The sequence below is a fragment of the Nipponia nippon genome, unplaced genomic scaffold (assembly GCF_047370975.1).
Source record: "Nipponia nippon isolate SJK-2023a ecotype South Korea unplaced genomic scaffold, ASM4737097v1 scaffold_1, whole genome shotgun sequence".
Lineage (NCBI taxonomy): Eukaryota > Metazoa > Chordata > Aves > Pelecaniformes > Threskiornithidae > Nipponia > Nipponia nippon.
In genome coordinates this window covers 23,167,273-23,191,324 of record NW_028262290.1, presented here as the reverse complement: position 1 = coordinate 23,191,324, position 24,052 = coordinate 23,167,273, and the positions used below count along the sequence as shown (strand labels likewise).

General features: G+C 41.3%; 1 protein-coding gene across 4 annotated transcripts in view; it reads left to right on the top strand.

The window, feature by feature from the left end:
- GRHL2 (grainyhead like transcription factor 2) overlaps positions 1 to 24,052 on the top strand; it is a 71,416-nt gene that overhangs the window by 17,090 nt on the left and 30,274 nt on the right. For 3 of the 4 annotated variants that reach the window (XM_087748439.1, XM_087748446.1, XM_087748422.1), the window contains exons 4-8: positions 1,240 to 1,624; positions 5,050 to 5,102; positions 9,067 to 9,223; positions 11,721 to 11,832; positions 17,338 to 17,432. In XM_087748439.1, coding sequence (XP_087604565.1) covers positions 1,240 to 1,624; positions 5,050 to 5,102; positions 9,067 to 9,223; positions 11,721 to 11,832; positions 17,338 to 17,432 — 802 coding nt within the window. The remainder of the gene's footprint in view (positions 1 to 1,239; positions 1,625 to 5,049; positions 5,103 to 9,066; positions 9,224 to 11,720; positions 11,833 to 17,337; positions 17,433 to 24,052) is intronic. The other variant, XM_087748431.1, reaches the window with a different exon arrangement.

Sequence of the window (24,052 nt, the reverse complement as noted above, 5' to 3'; positions counted from 1 at the left end):
GTTTGGCCTCAGTAACCTGATTTATACAGTTTTATTTAACATAACTTAGGGTCTGCCCAGAAGAAAATAAAGTAACTCTCTTAAAATCATTCACTCAAAATGTTTTTGTCACTCCTTGCAGTTTTCAGCCCTCCTCTGTAGGCTAAAAGTGACTTGAAGAGTCAGAGGAAGCTGACTCCTGCCTTTATTGAGACTTGTGGACAAGAAAGACTGTGTATTTATGTAGAAAGAACTAAGTTTTTACATATAGGAAGGTATCTTCATGTAAAATTACAGTGGAGGGAAGCTACACAAGGTTTATTTCAATGTAGCTAATTCGGGACAGCCTTAGATGGTCTCCACTAGCTGTGTAAGGTGGAAATTTAAATAGGTAGTAGTATAAATTCACTGTTTCAAAACAGAATATGAAACTTTTCTTGAGGGCCAGTTTTTCTGCTGCAAACGCCAGAGAAATTCCTAACTTGAGTGTGATTGACAAAACTGGCCTTCAGTGGAAAGCCAAGAGAGAGGAACTGTAATGTCAGAACATATCTCCTGGGTTGAAAACAAAGCGGTGTGTTACACCTACTAAAAGTTTTACGAGTTCACAATTTTATGTCAGTGCAACTACTGTTGGCAATCAGATTGCTTTCAACAGCAGCTGCGGGTAGATGTGGGAATGCTGCTGGAGGTTACCTTGCAACCGCTAGAGTTACTGATCTACTCTGATACAATGGGATTCCTGGGCTTGCTCTTTCAGAAGAGCATTGGTACCAGAGTTACACAAACAGTCGTGGCCTGTCAACAGCCTGAAAGAGCACGCATTGATGTATGAATTCTGCTGTTGATATTCTGCCTGTTTCACATGCAAATTACGCACTGTGAGCAATCCATACCTTGCCTTACTCTTTATGCTTATTTTGTGCCTAAAGGCTGTTGCACTGGTGGATTGATTTTGCATCGAAGTTATAAGCCAAGGCAAAAGCAGCCTCGGATATCCAGAATTTATTGTAACAAGTCATACCAATTATAGGTCAAATCAAAAGTACTATCTTTCCCTATCTGTTAAAGAGCTCTGGACCTCTCTGCTTGCCTCATGTTGTCTTTTGCCTAGTATTTGTTAATGTACTACTTCTTATGGCAGTGGTTTATCAGAGTTGAAAGATCTCCTTCCCTGCCATCTAAGAACATTAAGCTATTTAAGGAGAAGATTTACTCTTATCAGGACAGTTCATAACATTTTTCGGTTTTGTCTCACAGAAATTGTCTTAATACCACGGAAGCTCAGAGTAATTTAAGTGGGGGAGAGAACCGCGTGCAAGTCCTGAAGACGGTGCCGGTTAACCTTTCCTTGAACCAAGATCCTTTGGAGTCATCCAAAAGGGAATACAACACAAATGTGTCTGGGAGCTCGACGCCCATCACAGGGACTGCAGTGACTGTGGTTAAAGCAGAGGAGTTCACCCCTGTTTTTATGACCCCACAAGCACACTATGCAAGAGGAGAAAATGAGGAGCACCGAGGGGTTATCTTTGAACCATACGAAGTGTCCAACATTGCTCCCCATACAAATTATCTCAAAGATGACCAGCGCAGTACTCCTGACAGTACGTACAGCGACACCTTCAAAGATGGAGGAACAGAAGTAAGTTTTTTCACCTCAAATTAGCATCTAAGAACTCAATAAAAAGCTGTAAACAAGATAAGGAGATTTGAGCTTGTAAACAAGATAAGGAGATTTGAGCTGTCAGAAGAACAGTGATGCTTGTTTCAACAAGTTCATCACTGCTCCTTGCCGTATTCCTGTCAGTCTGTGCTCTGATTATAGGGGAGCATCATGAGGCATTTCAGAAGACAGTTTTAAAGTTGTTTATTGGAAACTCTGAGAATAAGAGATACTGATCTTTTATCTTCTGGGATATTGTGTCAGGTAGAGGACAGTTGCCATTCTGAAAGAAGATCTGTTTTCCGTTAACAAGATCTGCCTTCAGACCTATTCATAACAGTAAGAAATAGCAGCCACTTTGTAACCAGGAAATTCTTAATGCTCTTCTGAAAGTGCAAATGAGCAGTGTCAGCCTCTGCTGCTAGATAAACCCAAGTGATTTATTCAGAAGCTATCTGTTGCACTAAGCTCCGCTCTGCAGCATGGGCAAGTGAGAAAAAGTAGCAGAATTAGGTGACTAGAGGGGAATGGAGAAGTTAGCGGGCAGGGAAAGACTTGGGTGCATGCATATGCAGGGAATGAGGACGAGAAGAGAAATAAGGAGCCACCTTCTAACTATTTTACAGTTATGCTGAGGCAGAGTAATTGCACAATCAGCTTTAATATGGTGATTACCCTCTGGCTGCTTTTGCCTTCTGCAGAACAGTGCAAACAAACCAGAAATGTAGAGAGGTAAAAATTATTTGAAGCTGACAGTACCTCTGCAAATAATTAGAGATATTAGATGGTAAAACTCTCCTCAAATTTTTCTCCTTGGATCTTTCTCCTCCAACTTTATGAAATTGTGAATTTAACAAAAGTACAAGGCAAGCTACATTAAGGCTGAGTTACTCCGACTGAATATATAAGAATTTTGCTGTGTGTTTGTGTATGTGTTTATAGAAAAGTAAATTGTCTCCACACAAACATCATAGATCAGGACGTCTGGAGGTGAAATCCATTTTCAGATACAGAACACGTTTAGGTCAACTAAATGAATAATTAATGAAGAAATCTAGCATGCCATTGAAAAATCAGTAAGATCAAACCCTGGATTAGAAACACTGCTCTGCATTATCAAATCACATCATTTCAGCTATTTTTTCATTGTCACTGATAAATGGCTCTTTATGTGAGTCCGGTGGCACCATACCCAGGGCTTTCCCTGGAGTGCTGTAGCTGAGTGATTCCATTACGTTGGTTTGTTCTGGGACGTGCTGCTGAGAGCTACCCGAACAGCCGGTCTGCGCTGTGCAAAGCACTGTCGAATGTGCAAAGTTGTTTAACTTGAAGGTAAAAAGGGAATTTACATCTGTACGTTGGCCTTGCATCCCATGTTATGGTAATTTTTGTTAGAATGGTAATAATTTGCATCCCAAACTCCCATGTTATGGTAATTTTGTTACAGTGGTAATATTTTGTTACGTGTTTTTTAAAATGATTGGTTAATAACAGGGTACGATACTTGTCATCTAGGCTTTCTCTGCAGTCTGTGGAGAAAGAGGCAGTTCAAATCCAATTGCCAAAAGTGGGTGGGATGGTTTGCCAGGTGCACTCACTCCTCTCCGTCTTCACCTCCCCTATTAACTGTACAGGGAGACTGAACAACTAACTTTAGGTCCCCATCTGTAGCTGTTAGGTGAGGTGTGTGCCACTGTTAGTGGCCTTCCAGCCCCAAACGCTCACATGCTTGTGGCACAGGAGCAAGAAGAGCTTTCCCCACCCTGCTGCAGCCTCACTCAACACTTAACCTGTCCCTTTGTTTTTTCTCAACTACCCAAATCCCGGGATGTGCTTCACCCCTGTGGTGCTCTGACAGCTCCTCCAGCCATGTGCTGTTGTGTAGGGACAGCTGTATGAAGCAGGTGTGGGGAGACCATAAGGTAAAAATGTCAAAACATACCAAAAGAGAAACTTGTGCTAAATTAGTGTTTAAAGTAGGAATACAGTTGTTCTTACTAGTTTTCCTAGTCACTTGGTGAGAATGGCTGGATTTGGCTGCAGTAAATTTGCTCTGATACCTGCTCAATTTTTAAACACATTATGAATACGTATTTAGAAATTGTTTCAAAACGTTTATTGAGTGAATTAGTTCTGTTATACTGAAGGAGTGCTGAGTTTTCATAGATCCCTGTAGTAGTGGACGCTTCCATCAATCACTTGCTACGTTCTTTGAATACAATTTTAACAATTATATAAATATACCTGTCTCATCCCTTTCATATTCTTATTTAGCTGTGATTAATTTATTAGTCCTTTATAGTATAGACAAAATTTTCGAGGATAGGTAAGTAAATTGAATGTTTTTGACAATGTCAACCTCTGGCCTTCATATAAAATGTGACTAACATGTTAATATGGGACCATCTTTATTGTAATCCCCCTCAGATGTTAGATTTCTTAGGGTATTTAGCTTATCCATTCTACTTCTTATAGATCCTTGACTTAAGTAGTATCTGACTGGAATTTGTTGTGGCACAGTTATGCATAAGGTAGAATTAAAAACTGTTTTCAAAATTGCCTGACTTGACACTTCTGGAAAGAAAACAGCTTTTAATTGCTAACTGGTAATCACAAAAGAAATCCTGGAGATTAAATGTAATGATCCATCAGTGAATAAGAGAGACATCAGCAAAAACATGTTTCAGGCAAAAGGCAAGCCAAGAAGAAGCAGCAAGGCTTACAGAGTAGAGTATGAACGGGCGCGTTTGCTCAGGAAGACAGAGTACAAATCCATGCTTAGTCTGTGCAAAAAGATTTCATTTTTTCAGAATTCCACCTCTTGATGTGATTTTTTTTTTTTTTTTGATAGATGTATTTTCATTTTTCAAAGAGTGACTGTAGGTGTCCTTTCTTCTGGTAAAGCGTGCATTTCGCTCAAACTCCTATTGAAAATAGACAGTATAGCAGTCTAAATTTTTGTCAGCATTTCATTGTAGGCCTTCAGGTAAGCTGACCACACACGTATTTTTAAATAAAGCAAAACAAAACAAAAAGTGAAGTCTCTAGGAAAACTATGATTTCATTTGAAAATCTACTTGTCTTTGAGATGGGGTACATTTTTACAGGCTTGTTTTAGAATATATTAATGTGTAGGCAAGGAGTTTAATAAGGCAAAAGATGTTTTTCAGCTACATTCCTGTAGCAGTTAGGTTATGAAAAACTCTAAAAGCTTGATATAAATTAATTATCCCTGTTAATTCTAGTGTAAAGACCATGTAGGGTCCACTCCAGTTTTTAAGGATTTTGAGTTTTAAATGGTTGATGGTTTCTTCTGAGAGGTCCTTAAATAAACATAATTCTACTTTTGTTGGTATTTGCATTTTGATTGTATCAAAGTATATTTAATTGTTTTTATTTTTCAGAAGTATCGCAGTGTGTCAGTGGGGGCTGAAGAATATATTTACGAACAAACAAGGTAGGGCATAAACTTTGAAATGTGTTGACTGGCATCATGAAGGAAAGTATTGAGGAGAGTCTGCCTGTGTCCACTTCCCACCCTCTCTTTCATCACCCTGGGGCACCTGCAGGGTTCCCTTGACACTGCCCAGCAGCACTCTCCCCTTCTCCTGCGTGTGTTACCTTTCATAGAATCATAGAATCGTTAAGGTTGGAAAAGACCCTGAAGATCATCAGGTCCAACCGTTAACTTATCACTGCCAAGTCCACCACTAAACCATGTCCTCAAGTACCATGTCTACCTGTCTTTTAAATACCTCCAGGGATGGAGACTCCACCACTTCCCTGGGCAGCCTGTTCCAATGCCTGACTGCCCTTTCGGTGAAGAAGTTGTTTGTTTTTTTTTTCTAATATCCAACCTAAACCTGCCCTGGCGCAGCTTGAGGCTGTTTCCTCTTGTCCTATTGCTTGTTACTAGGGAGAAGAGACCAACCCCCACCGCGCTACAGCCTCCTTTCAGGTAGTTGTAGAGAGCAATCAGGTCTCCCCTCAGCCTCCTCTTCTCCAGACTAAACAACCCCAGCTCCCTCAGCTGCTCCTCATAAGACTTGTTCTCTAGACCTTGACCAGTTTATATCTTCATATATTATCTTCCCCCAGCATTGTTTTAAGTTAGTAACTCCTCTGAAGCCTCCAGAGATATGCGGGATTAAAAGTGTTAAGAGAAGTCCCCCAGGTAACACAGGGCACAGCTTTGACAGCCAGGTCGTGGAAAGTCTTCCCCACCTTTCAGGATGGCAGGAAGCACAAGTCAGATGTCCAGGACAGTTGAAATGGCTCCCCCAACCTTATGGAATTCCCATCTTTATTTTTCCCTTCTGTTTTCTCTAGTTACTCTTAGTGGGTTTTCTGGGAAACCCTCTGTCTTTTTACACTGCTTGTAGTTGTACTTCATGTTTACCTATAAAATAATATAAACGAAGTATCTATTACAAACAATGTAAAAAACGCTAAGAATTTTTAAAAAAATTAAAAAGTTTCAAAAATGACATTTGAAAGGAATAGTGTCCTCCCGGCTAAGCAGAGAAAAATGCATGCATAGAATGAGCAAACACTGCAGAGTCACTTAACAAGTAAAGACTGTGATCAGTAAAATTTATAAGCTGATGCTTCATTTCATGCTTGTGAGTAGTTCTGTTTATATCTAAGAGATTACTCTCACTTTAGAAACAGGAACATGCCTACATATTTTTCCTGGAGCAGGCATATGACTGCTTCTGTAGTGGAGGTTCCTTACAGCTCGATCTCTTTTCTGAGGTATGTTAAAACAATCATTAACTGCAGTGAGCTCAGAACAGAGTCGTCATATAGGCAGTACGTATGAAACGGCTGATTAGCAAAGACTGCTCACTTACTACACTGGATATTTATAAAATTGAATCCTGAAGCATTGGCATTGTTAACAATTCTCAGACATTAAGTCTTTCATGCTATGGCCCAGGTCCACGTTAGAACAAAACCTCCAAATGCACATTAAGAAAAATGAAATACATCTTTCCAGGGAGTTACCTGAAAGTCATAAGTGCTCAGAAATGAAAGCATCAGATTGAAAAAAAGAAGTGGTGAATATGAAACTAATTGGAAGCCTGATAGAAGATCCCTTAATGTCTACACGGGGCTTTAGTTAAGACTGATGGTGAGATTCAGAATAGTGGTATAATCATTTGAGTGACTGCCATAAGTTTTAAGGGTAGTAGTAATCCTCCTGCTATGGGGCACACTTTGATTGCCAGCTGGGAACAAGAAGAAAATTCCCAAGTGGTACCACACAGAGACTGCAAAATTGGCCAGGGGTAGTGTGTCTGGGGTTTACATTTTTTGACGTCTTTCTGAAACCTGCAGAATGCCAGGAAACGGAAGACCAGACCGTGGCAGACTGTAGGCAGCTCTGTTAAGACACTGTGTGTCTGACTTTGGTTCGTCCTAAGCCCTTCTCAGCACACATCTTCATTAGGCCTTCTGTCCGGTGGGAGGTTTTGAGGTGCATCTCCCAGGGCACTCAGCATGCTTTGGTGCATGTTGTGCAGCAGTCTCTCAGCGCGCAATCTGCAGTCCCTTTGTGTGGCACTAAATCAGTGGATGTGCCCCCACTGGTAATGGGCAGTCAATCCGCAGGACAAGCAGATGCAGCGGGATGGATGCTGGGTCCGCAGCACCAGTGGTTCTGTTCTTCCAGTCTGCTCGGATGGGGCCGTTCCGCTTGCCGGTGTCGACAGAGCCTCTGTTCCCCTTGCACACAGGACAGAGGGACTGCGGCAGCGTACGCCACGGTGGGCCGCAGCAGAGGGGACCGCGGTCCCCTTCATGCTGCCTTTCCACTGTCCCCAAGAGCCTTCGTGTTGGCAGCAACTGCATTGTTGGGAAGTGCTGATACTGCCATCAGTAGGTCGGATAGGTATAGGTTAGTGTTTGCTTTTTACCTTAGTTTTGCTTCGATTTGTAAATTTTAAGCAACTAGAAAAATGACTAGATTTCCATTTATAAGGTAAGAAACACTTAGAAATTCTCTTTATTTGATTGAATGATTGATACTAAACTAAATAATTGATACTAAATTGTCTGAAACTTCTTCCTTTGGATGGAAAGACAGTGGATCAGGTTATTTTTTTTTTTTCTACCTTCAAGTGGGGATTTAAATGTTATTATTATTCATGCGTTTAAGTGTTTGGTTTTTTTTTTTCCCCATTGGATAGTTAAAAATGTTTTTGTCTTCCCCTTATTTCCATATTGCTATGGCAGTGTTATGATGATCCAGAGTATTTGCGTGACCTAAATAGTTAAGGATACACTGTCGTTTTGGACCAACATATTTGTCCTTTTGGTTCTACTCCAGCACTGCTTAAAGACTTTGCTGAATTAGGACCTTTGTGAAAACGCTTCCCCCTATCTCCAATTTGTGAGGACATCCTGCAAGTGACTCCTTGCATTAAGCTTCCTGTGGTGACCAAATGCAGTTTGAAGAGAAGATTTATTCTGCAAGGTTAACATTATTTTTCATTTAAGAGAATGTGAGGAGCTGCAGGCATAGTGTTTATTGGATTATTGTTCAAGCTTGTTATTGGAGAAGGCGACTGGAAGAGGCTCTGTGAGAATTGTGTTCAGCTAACAGTTCAATAGTTAATGGAGCTTTAACTTTTCATGGTTTGAGAGCTGCTTTAAAGGTGGAAAGTTCTCCTGTGAAGGAGGATCTTTTCTAAAATCTGACTTCCAACACAAGAGCAAACTCTTTTTCTCTAATTTTTGTCTTTTTGTAAGGGAGGTTACTTGATTGCAGATACAACTAAATGTAGGTACTTTGTTCTGTCTGATTAATTTTGTAAAGAAGGCTTGTAAAAACCTTGATTGCACATTGTCTTTAAACAAATGAACCTGCTGTCCCTTCTGGTTGTATTCCTTCTCTGCCCTGTGCTGAAAGTAGCAGTTGAACTTCCCATTCTCCATGTCCATCTTTTGCAACACATTTTATTCTGGGGTTTTTTGGGTTTGTTGTTGTTGGTTTTTTTTTTTTCCTTGTTTGCTTTTTGTTCTTTTAATTTTTCTTTCTGTGACACTTCTAAGTTTAAATGTCTCTGGAGGTAGCAGATTTCCTGCAAATCATACTGAATTCCCTCTGGTATTTGACACTCTCACTGTGAGGTACGTAGTCTTGTACTTCATGATGGTTCTTTTCAGACAAAGTAAAGATGTAGTCTTTGCTCCAAGAGACTTACAGTCCAGAAAGTTTTACGCTTGATTGTCAGATCTGATGAACTTGAAAAAAGAAAATCTCATTTTTAAATACCTGTGTGACCTTTTCCTGGAATTTTATTATTAGCTTCTTATGCCTTGCTTATACAATGCATGAAATACATAATAAATGGGGACAAAAAGAAAAGGAGAAAGTGATATGGATTTTGTTGGTGTTTCTCTCCCTGTCTTTTCAGCAGCACTTTTCAGTATACACTAGAAGCTACCAAATCTCTGCGTCAAAAGCAAGGGGAGGGGCCCATGACCTACTTGAACAAAGGACAGTTCTACGCCATCACCCTGAGCGAGACCGGTGACAACAAATGTTTCCGGCATCCCATCAGCAAAGTCAGGGTATAGTCCAATTTCTTTCCTAGATGGGAATGGAGGTCTGTAGATAAATGTAGTTGTGGCTGGTTGTTATTTAATAATTTTTTTTCTTGTGAGAGAGGACAGAGCAAGCTTACTCTTATGCCCAATGCAAAGGTGGGAGAGGTGGTGGTCTCAAATATTTTGGGGTCCATTTTTTTCAAAGTGTGATCTTAGGAATTAATTATATACATATCTGCCTCCGTTTATGGTTTGGCAGAATGGTAATTGCACAGATATTGCACTTGACATTGGTGAACTTATCATTGCCACGATTAAAGAAAAGAATCAGAGTACTGCTACATCTGGTGTGTAAGTCCGTCTTCACTCAGTTGTGCACTTCAGCAGCTGCTTTCCAGTGCATTTCAGATAAAATGTGAAGAGTTGAAGCCATCCTTTGTGACATAAATTTTAAATCATTTACATTGTGTAAGTGTGAGCTTTCACTTGATACTCACCCAGAAATATGACAAAATGGATGATTTGCATCTTAGATTCCACAGGTGGAACTGGAGCTTGGGTATTCGGCAACATCTGCCTGGTGAACAGGCCTCCTGATTTCCCTGGTAATGTTTTTGAGTAAGCAAATCCTAACCCAGTAACCTTGGAATGAACAATGAGCCTCAGAGTTGCTGCCCTGCAGATTTCACCCTGAAGCTGGAAGGGCTGCATATGCATGAGGCTGCAAAAGTGTTTCCATCCAAATAAATGAAGTACTGTAAAAATGTTGTGACTTTAGTTGAAGGAACCAATGAAAGTCAACGTGAGCAGTGAAGCAGACAACAACCTGTATTTTTCTATCATACATGAAGTGTAGAGAGATTCTTCCTGAAGAAAGGCAATGATTTGTAAACCTGAATAGCAGTTAATTTTTAGCCTGGTTTCCTAAGGACATGAGGCCAATGATGGCGTTTTGTTGTTGGCTGTAGCTGATGTAAGACTTCTCTGCTGCTGAAAAGTCTCCCTGCCAGCCACCCGTTCCTTCCCCCTTTGTGGTGCCAGCTCTAGCACTTGTACAGCTGAAACAGGAGTCAGGAGCTCACTGGTCTGGCTGAAAACCAGTCCTCATAAGTCTCGTTCACTGCACAGCCACCTGAGTTTTGAAGCTGTGGCAGTAGAAGGGTGGAAACTGTAAAGAAGAAATGAGACCATTTCTTTTGGAGGATGTACAGTTTACAGAAGATTGTGAAACCACATGCAACTTTCACGATCATGTTCTGTTTGCCAGGCCCCCAGCCAAGTGACTGTTGAATTTATTGCCAATTCCATCCAGGCCTGACAGAGGGGCAAGAGGTTTTGAAGGTATTAAAACTCTACAAGTTCCGTGTAAGTGGTTCATAGAGGAAAAAGCGTAATGCTGTCCTTGGTGGAAAAGCTACAGTCTGCACTGCCAATTCTGGTTAGTGCTTCAGCTGGCCAGCCAGCACATACCTGATGGCCTGCCAGTATGCATACGCGTAACTCGGGACTCATCCACGGCATATACTGCCTTGTGCCCACACAGTAGACATGGAAGATGCAGTGATGACATTCGGCTTTTATAGGTGGAACAGAGGTCACAGAGCACATGAAGGGTGACTGTGGAAGGACATAGATGATGAATCAATGGTGATCCAGCTCCTCAGCTTATGAAAGAGCTTGATGGTATTTTTTATGAGCTTGGTGACTCAAGGTTAAAGGAAGACCAGGAACAAAAGAGGATATTTAAAAGTGAATTTTTTGTTCTCTGTGATTTCTTTTCGCTTCAGTTTACCTAGTATGAGCATTCTTTCATTGTTTTGTGTTTTTTGTTTTGCTTGCTTACAGCAGGGCTTTTTTAAAAAGCCTTTCTTACTCATGTGAAGTTTTGCATAAAGTTTCAATCTGTTCCCTTTGAATCACACAGTTTAACAAAGGGAATTCAGAACTTGAACTGAAAAGCTCAGCAAAACTCGGTTAATAGTCACACTGAGTTTGTCATTAAATACATGTATGCAAGAGTCCTACTATGGAGAAGGGTATTTGGACTGTGTATGGTAAAACTGAAAATGTCCTGCCTTTAGCCAGTGAGCCTGAGCTCCATAACAACACATCCCTTTACAGTGTCATGTCATCTTCCAGAGTGGCGAAGAATCTGAACTCCAACACTTGGACTGGACTTGGATCAGAATTGGAATTGAGGATCCTCTGACTTTGAAATGACCACTTTTTACTTAAGGGAACTTAGACTTCTTAAATCTAAGATTGCGATTAAATTTTATTTGGACTATCAAGAAGATAATCCTAGGCCCTGCATTATTTTAAAACTACATTTCTTCTACCTTGAGTCTTTAAGTGCATTGCAATATTGGACTGGAATAAAACCCAGCAATCTTTGACAACCAAAGTGCTTGGGGAGGGTGGTGACTGGATCAGCATTAGAGGCATATGGGAAATTTTAATTTTTGTGTTTCTGGCTGTTAATTATATTAACTAATGCAACTTCTGCTGCTGATTTTCTTAGAGCGTGGTCATGGTTGTTTTCAGTGAAGATAAAAACAGAGACGAACAGCTGAAATACTGGAAATACTGGCATTCTCGGCAGCATACAGCTAAACAGAGGGTCCTCGACATTGGTGAGTGTAAGAGGTTCTCCAGATGTTTCAGGGAAGATTGCAGAATGTGGAAAGCTCTGGTACCTTTTACAGGGATGTGGTGGGATATATTGGCAATGGCTGCAAGGCGTGTACCACAGTTTTTAGCAATGGCTCATCCCTGCTAGGACTGGGCTATGGGGTCTATGAAGCAGGATGGAGACCATGCGAAGGAATGGTCCTCAGTAGTCACAAAGAAGAGCTGCCCTTTGCATGAGTATTTAATCGTGTTCTACCTTCTGCTGCTGGGAAGTTGAGGTCTGCACCTCCTCAGGAGTGGCAGAGTGTTTGTTTCCTTTAGTTTTTCAAAGGCTGATCCACTCTTTGATCAGGTAAGAGTAGCAGCCCACATAACAGTTATGTTAGCTAATCTGATTTGTAAGTGCAGCCTGAGAGTGAAGATGCCATCATTATGGTGACTGCAGAGGAGCACACAGGACTCCTACACCCCCAGTTTTTGAGTCTTGGTGTCAGAGAGAAGTGAAGGAGAAGCGAGCTCTGGTGTGCTATCCTGAGAGACCTGTTTACCCTTCATCCCATCTAAGGTATTTACAAGCCCATTTCAGCCACAACTGCCCTATCCACATGCTTGGGAGATTTTAGCAGAGGAAGAACACGTACCTGCTGCCAAGGAGCCTGAAGTTGAAATCTGTAGGAGTGTCTAGACATCAAGCACTTCTCCCCTCCCACATGCAGTTTACACACGCAGCCATCTGCAGCGGATTGCAGTCAAAGGAGTCGGCAAGACCAAAGCAGACAAAGTCTATCTTGTTCTGACCGCCTGAGGGAACCAAACCATTGAATAGCAGGAATGAGAGGGGGCAGAGAGGAGGGGGATAAAAAAGCAGGGTTGCTTGGAGAGAGCACTGCAAGACTTGAGGGGTGATTGAACAGGGTGATCAGGGAACCAGTCCCCAAGCGGTCCTACTCATGCAGTGCCTTTCTACTCATGCAGTCCTTTTCAACTTTGAAATGCTGCAGCCTCCACTGAGGCTAGCATTATTTAAAGTCAAGTGTATTTGGTCAAAGCAGCTCTTCCTGAATCTCCTCTCTTCCTCTTTTCTTATCATCATAGTTGGCTGAACTGTTTCCCCAGCTTCTTCTTTTTTTTTTTTTTTTTTTTGGCTTTTGTCCTTTGGGGTAGTTAAGGCAGTAACACCTCCACCCCAGACCAAATGACTCCTATCATGACACTTTAAAAGAGCAAGTATGCCACGTCACAGCTATTTCTGAAGGCTGCCTGTTTTTTTTTGTGCTAGTCCCTACAAGCTTGCAGTGCTAATGCTCATACTTTTGAAGGTATGTGCTGAGGAGCTCGTTCCACTGTAGTGCCAACACCCTCCGACTCCACTGCGCTCATGCTGTACCAGCACATTTCAGTCCCCTTACCTGAACGAGTCAGCTTATGATGCATATTCTGTAAAATAGTGCTCTGCAAAACAAGAGCTGTGCAAGAGCTGTGTGTTTATCTGTGTTAAAGTGAATGTCTTTTATGTTTCCATTAGTTTGAGATGAAATAGGTCTGTGCTGACTTCTGAGGCACTCTGGCGCGTATTCTTTATTTGCACTGCAAACATGAGCAAGTCTGGTGTAGTAAGACTTACTGATATAGCACTCCCTGTCAGACGTAAGAACTGTAAGAGCACAGTTCACCTCAGCATTTTCAGAAGAAAGACCTAAGTGTTGCTCAGTAGTGTTTTCTTGAGAACAACTGAAATACAGCCTTAGCTTTTACTAAGTACAGTGTTTCTGAAGTACATTTCATTTTCTTTGGGACTTGCATTGTGGATATTGGGCTTATTAGGGCAGAAAGGCTCCCAACTATATTTCCAATACATGCATCAAGCTGCATTTAGCAAAATCTTCCAGTTTCATCATCAGATGATCTAAATGAGCAACTTCATCCAAATTTGAAGTTGGCCCTGCTTTGAGTGGGAGTAGGGCAGGAGTTGGACCAGATAACCTCCAGGGGTCTCCTCCAAGCTAAATTATTGTGTGGCTCTGAAGATTTCCCTTTACGTTAAAAATTCAGATCCTTGAAGGGCTCCTTCCTGTAAATGAATGCTGAGTTAGTGTCCAGGTCCTGTGTAGTTAACAGAGAGAATTAGGTGTCTATGAGGGAGATCAGCAAATGCCAGGATATACCACGGAGAACCATTTAAACAGGCAGTGAGAGAAGCTTGCTAAGGATAGGAGTGTGTATCAGATTTGTTCCATCTTTAGGGGATGGTCTGGCAATCTGCCGGTAGCCCCAGTTCTCTTTTATTTTGGATTTCACTCCAACTATGAACAGTATATAAAGGGTTAATCATGTATTAGGCTTCTTTAAAACTATCTGTGAGTAGCCATAAATCTGTGTAACCTGTCCATAAATGTTTATAATCCTTAATATTATTTTAACTTAATATTTGTAGCATATGTTTAACATCTGTGAATCCTTTTTAATTGTTTATGAATGCACTTTTAATCTAGAGCATGACTTCGTGCTTAGCAGGCAGAGAATCAAATGAATTTGGGATGTTCTAGTTCTGGGGTGCAGCTACTCAGCCCTCAGATGGGGGTGACGACTCTGCTTACGCTGCTTTCCCTGGTGGCACAGGTCTGTCTGTCTGCCTTCTGGCCTGCAGTTATATTCTGGAGATCAGAGGAAATAGAGTGACTTCTTCCCTCAGTCCAGGTGGGCAGGGGTCACTGCTTTAATTTGTTTTGTGTACTGGCTGGTGCACCTCCTGGGAGGAAGGATGGTTGAACAGATTAGATGCAGTGCTGGGTCTGAAGATGCATTGATATTAATAAGATAAGCATGTACTTACATGTAAGCAAGTCCTTAGTGCTTGAGGAATAAACCTGAGGACCTGGCGCTTATTAAGCAAGAAGAAAAGGTGTTTTCCAGAATTTAGGCTATGTGCTGCTGTGGATTTTTCTGAAGAAGGAGGGAGGCACTTTCACTGTTTTGAACAGGAGGGGCTGGGGGAGGCTGACTTTTCTACAATGCTGTGCTGTGACATTGGATCGCTAGCTTTTTCTTTTAACATAATGTCAAATAAAGAATACAATACTAGATTGCGGCAAATATTGATTATTTAGAATCAGTACCATAATTTGATAAAACACTGGAACAGGTTCAAATGTGGACATAAAAAGTGGGTGTGGAAGCTTTAGATTGGGGTTATTTGTGCTCCAGAGTCTTGCCCGTATTTTTTTTCAGGATATTTTGTATTATTTATGTGCACAATACACAGACTACTACAATGGTATGTAATGCATGCAAATTATTAGTGTTTAATGTTGAAATTTGCCATTGTTTAATATGCAGTTTACCCAACAAAAGAGGAAATAATTCCTGTAGAGCCATTTTCTTGCATATCGAAGAACCCGTATTTTCTATTTCTGGTAACTCACGGTAGCAGAATAGGAAAAACCGTAGTCACACTAACAACTTTCAAATATCCTTGGATGTAAATGCTTTCTTACTCTACTGAGGATCCTTCTTTAATTATCTGTACATTGAGGGGAATAGGATGCACTTCTGCTTTTAAACAGCACGTCACACAGACACTCCATGAGATTTGTGTATGGCAATTAAGGAAGGAGAGGCATGTGCTGGGGGAGGGGAAGGGTTGGTGGGATGCGAGGTTCTGACAGCCTTTTAGGAGAAGAAAACATGTGTCTTTACAAGACATCTTGTTCATGTCTTTCCAAAGTGCACCTACACAGCACGCCCATATGCAACAGTCAGTTGCGTGAGGCACTTTCTAGTGAATCATAAATTTAAGGGGTGGGTGGATGTGTGCACATGCATATTAAACTACTTATGTGTCTTCTAATTCCTCTCATTTGCATTCCTACACTGAATTTAGATAGTGAAGCCAATGACTTCAGTTTGAAAGGAGATCTGAGTTCATGATGGGAATGAAAAGCCCGCCTGCCCTCTCCAACGCCATGTTGACTTGCTGCATCACCAAATATCTTGTGCTGTTCCTATGGTCAGAACAGTGAATTTTTACTGTATCCAAAATCGTTCATGTATCCCAGGCACACAGTTTCACTTGCCCAGTGAAATGCCAGCATCCCTGCATTTCAGATGAGAGAAAAGTCTCAAATTTGACTGCATGTCTCAAATGTTAAATAACTTTCCTTGCAGCAATGGTTTTGTTATAAATGATTTTATAACAGTTATTACCTAGAAATTATTTTTTAAAGAGCAACGGTTTATTTTTAGAAGGGCAAAGGAGATGAATATTTAAACCATTTGGGTGTCTCATTTATAGAATACAAAAACATCCTCTTTCTATAACTGATTACAAAGCTAAGAATCAGCGTGCTTCTGAAGTGCAGATTTGGGCAAACATTAGATCAAGATTGCTGCATGACGTAATTTCAGCCCTCTGGCACCGAGTCCAATTACAGCCCTGGAGGGATTCTGAGGAAATGTATATGTCCCAGAGAGAGTTGATGTATTTGCGTGAAGAATCTGGAAGTTCCTTTAATCAAGCAGATATTACCTCCTTACAAACCTGGTCTTTCTCTTAATCTGTCATCGAAAAGAAGAAAGTGTGTTAAACTGGCTGGCAAAGGGAAAGAAAAAGGGGGCTTGTTCTTCTTTTTGATTATAAAGAAGACCTGGAAGTTGTCCGTCTTACGCGTTTTTCTGCCCTTACTGTTGTTGGAGGGGGGTTAGGTCATCTTTGAAATTTGGACTTTCTCCCTCTTGCTTTGCATTCCTTCTGAAATACTAGCTTATTGATAATATTAACAGCCCTTTGGAAAGAAGTGAGAAGAGGGTGTGGATTTTGTAGTCAGACAATTTAAAAATACTTTATGATTGATTGTTTGCTGTTTTAGTATCATATACGCTTTGGAGAAAGGATCTTTGTGTTTTGGGTTCTTTGTTTTGTGGTTGGGGTTTTTTTTGTTTGGTTTTGTTGTTGTTGGGTGTTTTTTTTGTTTTTTTGTTTTTTTTTTTTTTTTTTTAAACACAGATCCAGCACCCAGTGCAGTAATTCCTGGGAAAGTTGAAATGGCTGGGTGAGAAGTGTACAGTAGTGATTATTTCCTCCAATGATAGCTCTTAGTCTTTTAGAAAGCTTCTTTAGGATTTACCATAATGTCGTTTATTTATGTCAAGGTTTGAACAGTCCCTTTAAATGTTTCAACAGCTTTTAGTTAATTTTCCAGTTTTGGCCATTCCTTGGCCAAGCTAACGAATGCACCCACTCATTCCCACTACAGTCACACTGATTCCTTTTTGAGAGCAACCAATATTTGGCAAGAACATTAGCTAGTAATGTACTATGTGTAAGACTCAAGCTGCAGTATATTACCTCTTTGCAATTAAGCTTATTAATAATCAAATGTAAACAATACAAGAGGTAGTTTTGATGCATTAGACAACCCAGCTGAAAAAGCAAAGATGTACTACAAACTATAAGAGAGAAAGTTCAAACCTTTTTCATGAGTCTTTTGTTTGTTTTTTATTTCTTACAGCTGATTACAAGGAGAGTTTTAATACCATTGGGAATATTGAAGAAATCGCATTCAATGCTGTGTCCTTTACTTGGGATGTCAATGAGGAGGCAAAGGTGAGGAAAAGCCATGCAGATGGTATCTCTTTTATAAGTACCATCCATCCTTAGTCACTGTTCCACTTCTCTCCTTTTTAACAAATAAGAAGAAGGGTAGGTGAAGGTGAGCGAGCTCAGTCTCTGCCAAGCCAGGTAAACTGTGGTCTTTCACTGACCCCAGGGGTTCTGGCCATGCATAAAAGGCAAGACGGTATTTAACAGCTGTCGGGATGATATTGCATTCACACCTGTATCACTGACAAACAGAAATGTAGTTCTGAGGAAAACCTGCAGGGCTCTCACAGTGTAGTTTCTTACTTGTGGCCTCTCAGTGATTTTCCATTTAAAATATGCCCAGCCTGAGAAACAGTAGAAGTTTTTTTCCTACTTACAAAGTCAGTGTAGGACACAAGGTGAATGTTTTCTTTCTCTAAATTATCAACTTCCTTTCTGCACTATTAACATGTCCAATAATCAGTGTTCCGAAAGCTAAAGTATGCCTTCCCTTGTGTTTGTGCCATTATTTTTTATAGTGTTTCACAGACTGTCCTTGCAATTGGGAATGAATGTGTTTTTGAGGACTGTTTTTGGGGACTGGTGCTTTCTGTCTGTCTTTTCTGTCTGTGTCTTCTGTCTGTCTTGTCAAGTACTCAGACATGCGGTTTTGCATTCAGGATGTGACTGCTCCAGGGGACCTATAAGCCAGGACAGCAGAACACCTTAACAAGTTTCTTATAGATAACGTTATCCAAAGGGTGGCAGACTGTTTCAGCTGCATGGACTAGTGTAGGAGCAATGAAAAGCTGCCGGTAATTATAAGAAGTTGGCCCCTGGAAAGCAAACAACAAGGGAAATAGGCTGTGTAAAGTGAGTGGGGGTAATGCGGCGGGACTCTTGAGGATGTAGAAATAATAAACAGCAAACACTGTTGAGCTTAGCAAACTCCTGATGCTCTTTTCATGTTGAATACAAAACGCCCAATGTTCAAGTAAAGCTAAGGATGTTTCAAATACAGACACATCTTCATGCATGATTCCCCACTGTGTTTCCAACAGAGCGTTAGAGAGATTGCATCGAGCAAGTGAGTCCTTAGAGAGATTGCATCAAGCACGGAGTGGCAGCGTTAACACTTGCTGTCCTGACTTGCTGACTGAAGGTGCTGAGGTTTGTAGTAACAGGGATTTTCATCTCTGATGCACGTTTTAAAAGAATAGAGCACTAAAGGAAAGACAATAGTTCTGAAAGCCACCTAGCTCTTTCAAAAGCTGGCCTTGGTAAACAGAGTTGTACTTGGCCCAGTTGCTAATGGTGCTGTATTTACTCGTGTAATGATTACATTCTCATCGCCCCAGATATTCCCCTGTTACGTGATTCCATTTCAAAATACAGTGGTATGTTGTCCTCTGCAGTCACAACAGATGACCGTTGCGTGCGTGTGATCATTATGCAAGCAAATACAGGTTTGGGATCTCCAACATGACAGACTTTCCCAAGGACCTTTACGGAAGCACTGCCAGGGCTAGAGCATGGCAGTCTTGTCTCTTCCTCCCACTGGCAACTACCATCCCCATTGCCAGGGCTGGCAGTTCTTTAACACACTTGCATTTGCGCTGCAGGCCAGACTTAGCAAGACACCGTGTTGATCTAGGAGCAAGAAAGTCAGATCCACTAGTCTCAGGTGTTGTCCTTGGCCATTTTATTCTAATCTCACACCAGTCACATTGCTCCTGCCTTGGGTGCCAGAACATTAAGAATACAACTTTCACAATGATCCCTGGAAATATAACATAGTAAGATTTTAAAATAATAACTCTCTTACTGGTGTTGGATTAAAAAAGTGTCAGGAATGAAATTTAAGAAAGCCACTTGTATTTCTGCAGGAAGTAGTCATTAAAATGCACGTTGACTTATGCGTATTTATTTTGGGTGGTAGTTATCAAATACATGATCTTTTAGGAGCTTGAACAGCAATTGTATTGATAAAAGTAAGAGGATTCATAACACGATTTGGTATTGGGCTATCAAGCATAAATCAGGTTGTACCTGAAAGCTTATCACTGTGCACGAAAGTGTCTCCCTCCCCACACACGTGTAGACGTACCCACATGCTTGCTCTTGTTGGAGAGCCTAATACAGTAACCAGTTGCGCTGGGTCTGGGGATTCCCATAGGATGCCCCTGCGGTGTTTGAAGGCTGTGGACTCCAAGGCACGTCACTGAAGGCTGCTTTTTCTCCAGTAATTACCTCATCCAAGAGAGATGAAGAATTTCAAGGCCTAATTACAGACTCTCCTTTCTTAAGCTTTTTGAACGATGATCTTTAAACTGGCTCCATTGTTTCTGCTCAGTGTTGTTTCTCCCTTTTCACCACAATTTCAAGATTAAAACTAACCTCACAGGCACAAAGACCTTTCTCTTCTGAGTCAGACAAAAGCAGCACAGAGCAGTTCTTTCCAGGGCCTCTGAGATGTGATGTGATGAAGCGCTCTACTGGCCTGGGAAGAAATAAGGAAAACAGACCAGTCATTGGAAGTGCACAGGGGAGCGATCTTGAAAAATCAAATAGAAGCAGCAGCAATCACCTAACCAAATATCCCCGTCTCTCCTGGGAGACTGAACCTGCATCTAGGAAGACTTATCTGGAGCATCAGATTTCTCCCTTTCCTACTCCACCTGGAGGGCAGCTGATTTCAAGCCAGATTTCTCCTCCCACATGCAAGCAGAGCAGTACCCTCCTCCTGGAAGCCCTTTAGGATGAGGGTATAACAGCGCGGGTGTGACAGCCAGGATCTGCATGTTAACAGTGAGTCTGCTAAGGGTTTGTAAGGCAGCATCTCAGTTGGATCTTATGTGGAAGAAACAGGCGTTCAGAGAGTACAGGCAGAGGCCTCTGTCACATCGGTAACGTGGAGGGAACTGGGGTGTTGGCTTCAGCTGCTTGTGCTCGGTCCCTCGTCTTCCGACTGCTGCTCGGCAGAACAAGTCAATGGAAGAGGGAATCTTGGACAGCACGTGTTGAGCTGTGGAATAATCTCACCATTGCTTTCTGTGGACGGAGGGAACAGCACCAATGTCAGAAACACCACTCCACTAGCGTTTTCCTCTGCTCTATCTGGTTGACAGCAGTGGTCCCCGTGCCTTCTGGCAGAGCAGAGTTGGGCCCAGCACATCCTTACCTTTTTCTAGAACAACATCCTTTTCTACTGGGGCTGTTGTCTAGAGGGTCACCATGGGGCGTGTGGTTCAGAGCAGGATACAGGGAAATAAGGGGAAGGGTCTACAGCCATGTCAAACTCTTCCTTATGCTTCCTTGAGGCAAAAATACTATGCAGAAAGGAAGCAGAGTTAGGAAGCGAAGAACACTTTTTGTACAGTCCATCTTCATTTCACTCCTGTATTTACTTCTGTATATATAAATATGCAACATTTATGGGCAAGGTGATTTGTTGGCTTCCTTTAGTTGAGCCTGAATGCTATGTCTGGTATTTTTAAAGGTGTTCTTGGGAAAAAAAGGTGAGGAAACAAACAACAATTACCAAGAACTGGCTGACTTTTTAACTGTCTTTTAAAAGTCTTTTTATGATATGCTAGAAGGTAGGTAGTAGCCTTGCTGTTGCCCTACAGAAGATTTTGCTGCAGCATCTGGCTGGTTGACAAAGTTCTAGTGGAGGCTTTTGAACAGAGAGCTCAGCTTCATTTTGGATAGACACACATCTGCCTGCTTGCAGTCTTATTGCTGACAGAAGTTAGTTTGCAAGAAAGGTAATTAAGAACCAGAAGTGTCCTGGTCAAAGGAGAGTATCTTTGTCGTAAATCATAACAATTCTTTGAGGTATGCCTTCTCTCTGATTAATACTTTGCTAATTTAAAATTGTTAGGATTATGTTAGCTCTGAAACAATACATTAATTGTATATTTTTATGGAAAGTACTTTTTAACCTTAAATTCAAAGGTGTGACTTCAGTGAACAGTTGCTAAAGAAAAATCTTAAAGCAGACAAAAAATGCTATTCAGTGATATCAAGAAATTACTGATTTCTGCAAAGCGCTGCAACTTGGACATGTGGTAAACAGACATGTTGGCGGATATGTTATTCAGGCGGGTGCTGGCACATGCTTTTTGGTGTGTACAGGAGTTGTGTGCTGTGCAGTTGTTGTGTACGCTTGCATGCAATCATTGTCCTGCTATATTTAACTGAAATGTAGATCTTTAATCCAAAGCATGCTGAGGCTTCTGGGAACCTTTCCAGTTACTTAATGAGTTTTGGCATAGCCCATACAGTAATAAGCTGTGTTTTCAATGAGTGAGTGATTTGATTTGCAGGATTAGGTTCTTAGACATTGTGGGCTGAAGTGCGCTATGATTCCAGTGGGCACAACTGTAAAATCAAGCTGGTAGGAGCAGCACAGTCTATCAGTGATTTGTATTGTGACAAGCCGTATTTCTTTAATGTTGCTAGCAGTGCTTAGGACAAGCTTTGACTAGTATAAGTATTATTTTGTTCTTAATTATTAATTTCCTTCCTAACTTAGATCAAATTTCATTTAATTAGGGAGGAAATTAATATTTTCTCTACTCTCAAAATTTAAAGGTTGGAGGAAGATACTTTATTTGGGAGAAATAGTACCAGAAACTATGTAGGATTAGACTTGGCAACTGGTTTAATAAACCATGTCTGTGTGTGTATGTTTGCATATTTATTTTTTCATATATATATATGTCATGCACGGACACACAGGTGTATCTATTAAAGAAGAGTTAACCTGTGGTAGCAAATAATGTTGAAATTTCAGTGTATACAAATGGTTCAGTAAGTATGCATTTGGGATTCAAGGCAAATGGCGTTTTTATGTAGTTGCTGGGGTGTGGTGTGGGTTGAGGAAGCTTCAAAAGAGTAGTGTAAACATTTGCTGGAGACATTTGTATTGAAATAAAACAAAGGTCTTACCTTTGTATGGGATTTATAAGGTAACGGCTGGCAGGAGAAGCTATAAAACCACACTTTCTGTGTATAGGAGGAATGATGGGATTGATGTTAGTCATTTAAGAGACAAGGCATTTAACTCTTTGTTGTTACAGTCCAGAGGGATGAAGCCCTTTAAAACAGGGTTTTGTAAAGACCCATGACCCCAGCATAGATTCTATGTATTGCCAGTATTCAGCAGAGAAATTGCTTTAAGTTTCTGATTTTGTGCTATAACACACTCTGCCCTCCCTTCTGCTCTTGGCTCTTTCTGAGACTGTGGGAGCCAGAAATGTAAATAGGAATAAAAGGCTTATATCGGAGGTTTCATAACTGTAGACCTTTAAAGCATATAAGCTGAGAGACCGCAGCAGGAGTCATGTTGGCTGGATTAAATGATAAAAGGGGAAATGTATTTTTGAGTCTTGCTTTCTCTTAGGGCAGGTTACTGTGTTTGTGTCTTGTACATCACTAATTATGCTGCAGTGTTTAACAAACAGTCAGTAATTCACATAATAACAGCTACGCTGTGGAGGAGCGCCTTTGCCAAAAGAGTGAGTGCTTTTTCTAGACATGGCCTATAACAAACAGAAGAGCTGTCATTATCTTAGGCCACTTTTGAAACTTTCTCAGGCACCAAATGTTTCTCCAAATTAGTTTTTCATTGCCAATGGCATGCCTGAGCTGGAGACTAGATGGGTGGAACTCTATCATTAATTGCTCTAATCTAAGATATGCTGACATTAAAAAAAAAGACATCACTATAATGACAACTCAAACTTGTTCCTGATAGCAAAATATTGCTAAAATCCAGTTTGCACAGGAAAAAAAAAAAAGTAGTTTGTAAATGCATTCAGGTACAGCCATAGTCACATCCATTAAAGTCGTTCTACGTCAAGTGTAGACAGGGCCCTGGGGAAATAAAAGCAGTGCTTTTTACTGCTGCTACTGTCACTTCTACTTTACATTTTCTAACCATGTAACTCTACTACGCAAGAGACCAGAGCAAGGAGGATCTTAAACCTGGGTGTCTTCCAAGAGAGGTAGAGCGGGACTTCATCTTTCCGTGGCTGTCCGTGGGGTTGTTTTGCTCCTTGTCCCACTGAGAGTGGGAGTGCGTGCATTGCGGACAGGGGCTGCAAAGGAGGGAAAGATGAGGGTTGTAAAGGGCAAAGCAGGCTGTGCTTGGACAGGCACACATGAAATCATTGCTGCTCAGAGCAGGCGGCATTCCTTGGCCGCTGCCTCAGGGAGGTGAAGGTTTCTGGTCAGAGCAGGAGCAGAGAGAAGGGGACTGTCCAGATGGTTCCCCAGGTCCCGTTCATGACAGCAGCCTGCTGCACCACTGTGTTAAAACTGGTGCAAGTCTTCAGTCATGCAAAGGGAAAAAAAAACCAAACCCTAAAATCAACTCAAGTAACACAACTTACGCCCTCTTCCCCTTCCCTCTGTGCACCCCCACCCCGTGTTTTCCAAATCCAAAGTCAGTGTTGTGCTTTACAGGAAAGCTAATAGAAGATTGTGTGGAGACGGAAAATTTTCCCAAAAATAAATGATCTGTGTTCATTTAAATCCATCTGTCTGTGAGGTGCAAATGATATGACGGAAAGCGTAGTACACTTCATGCGCATGAACGTACAGTCATTGCTCCTCAGAGAATCCTGATGTAGCGCAGT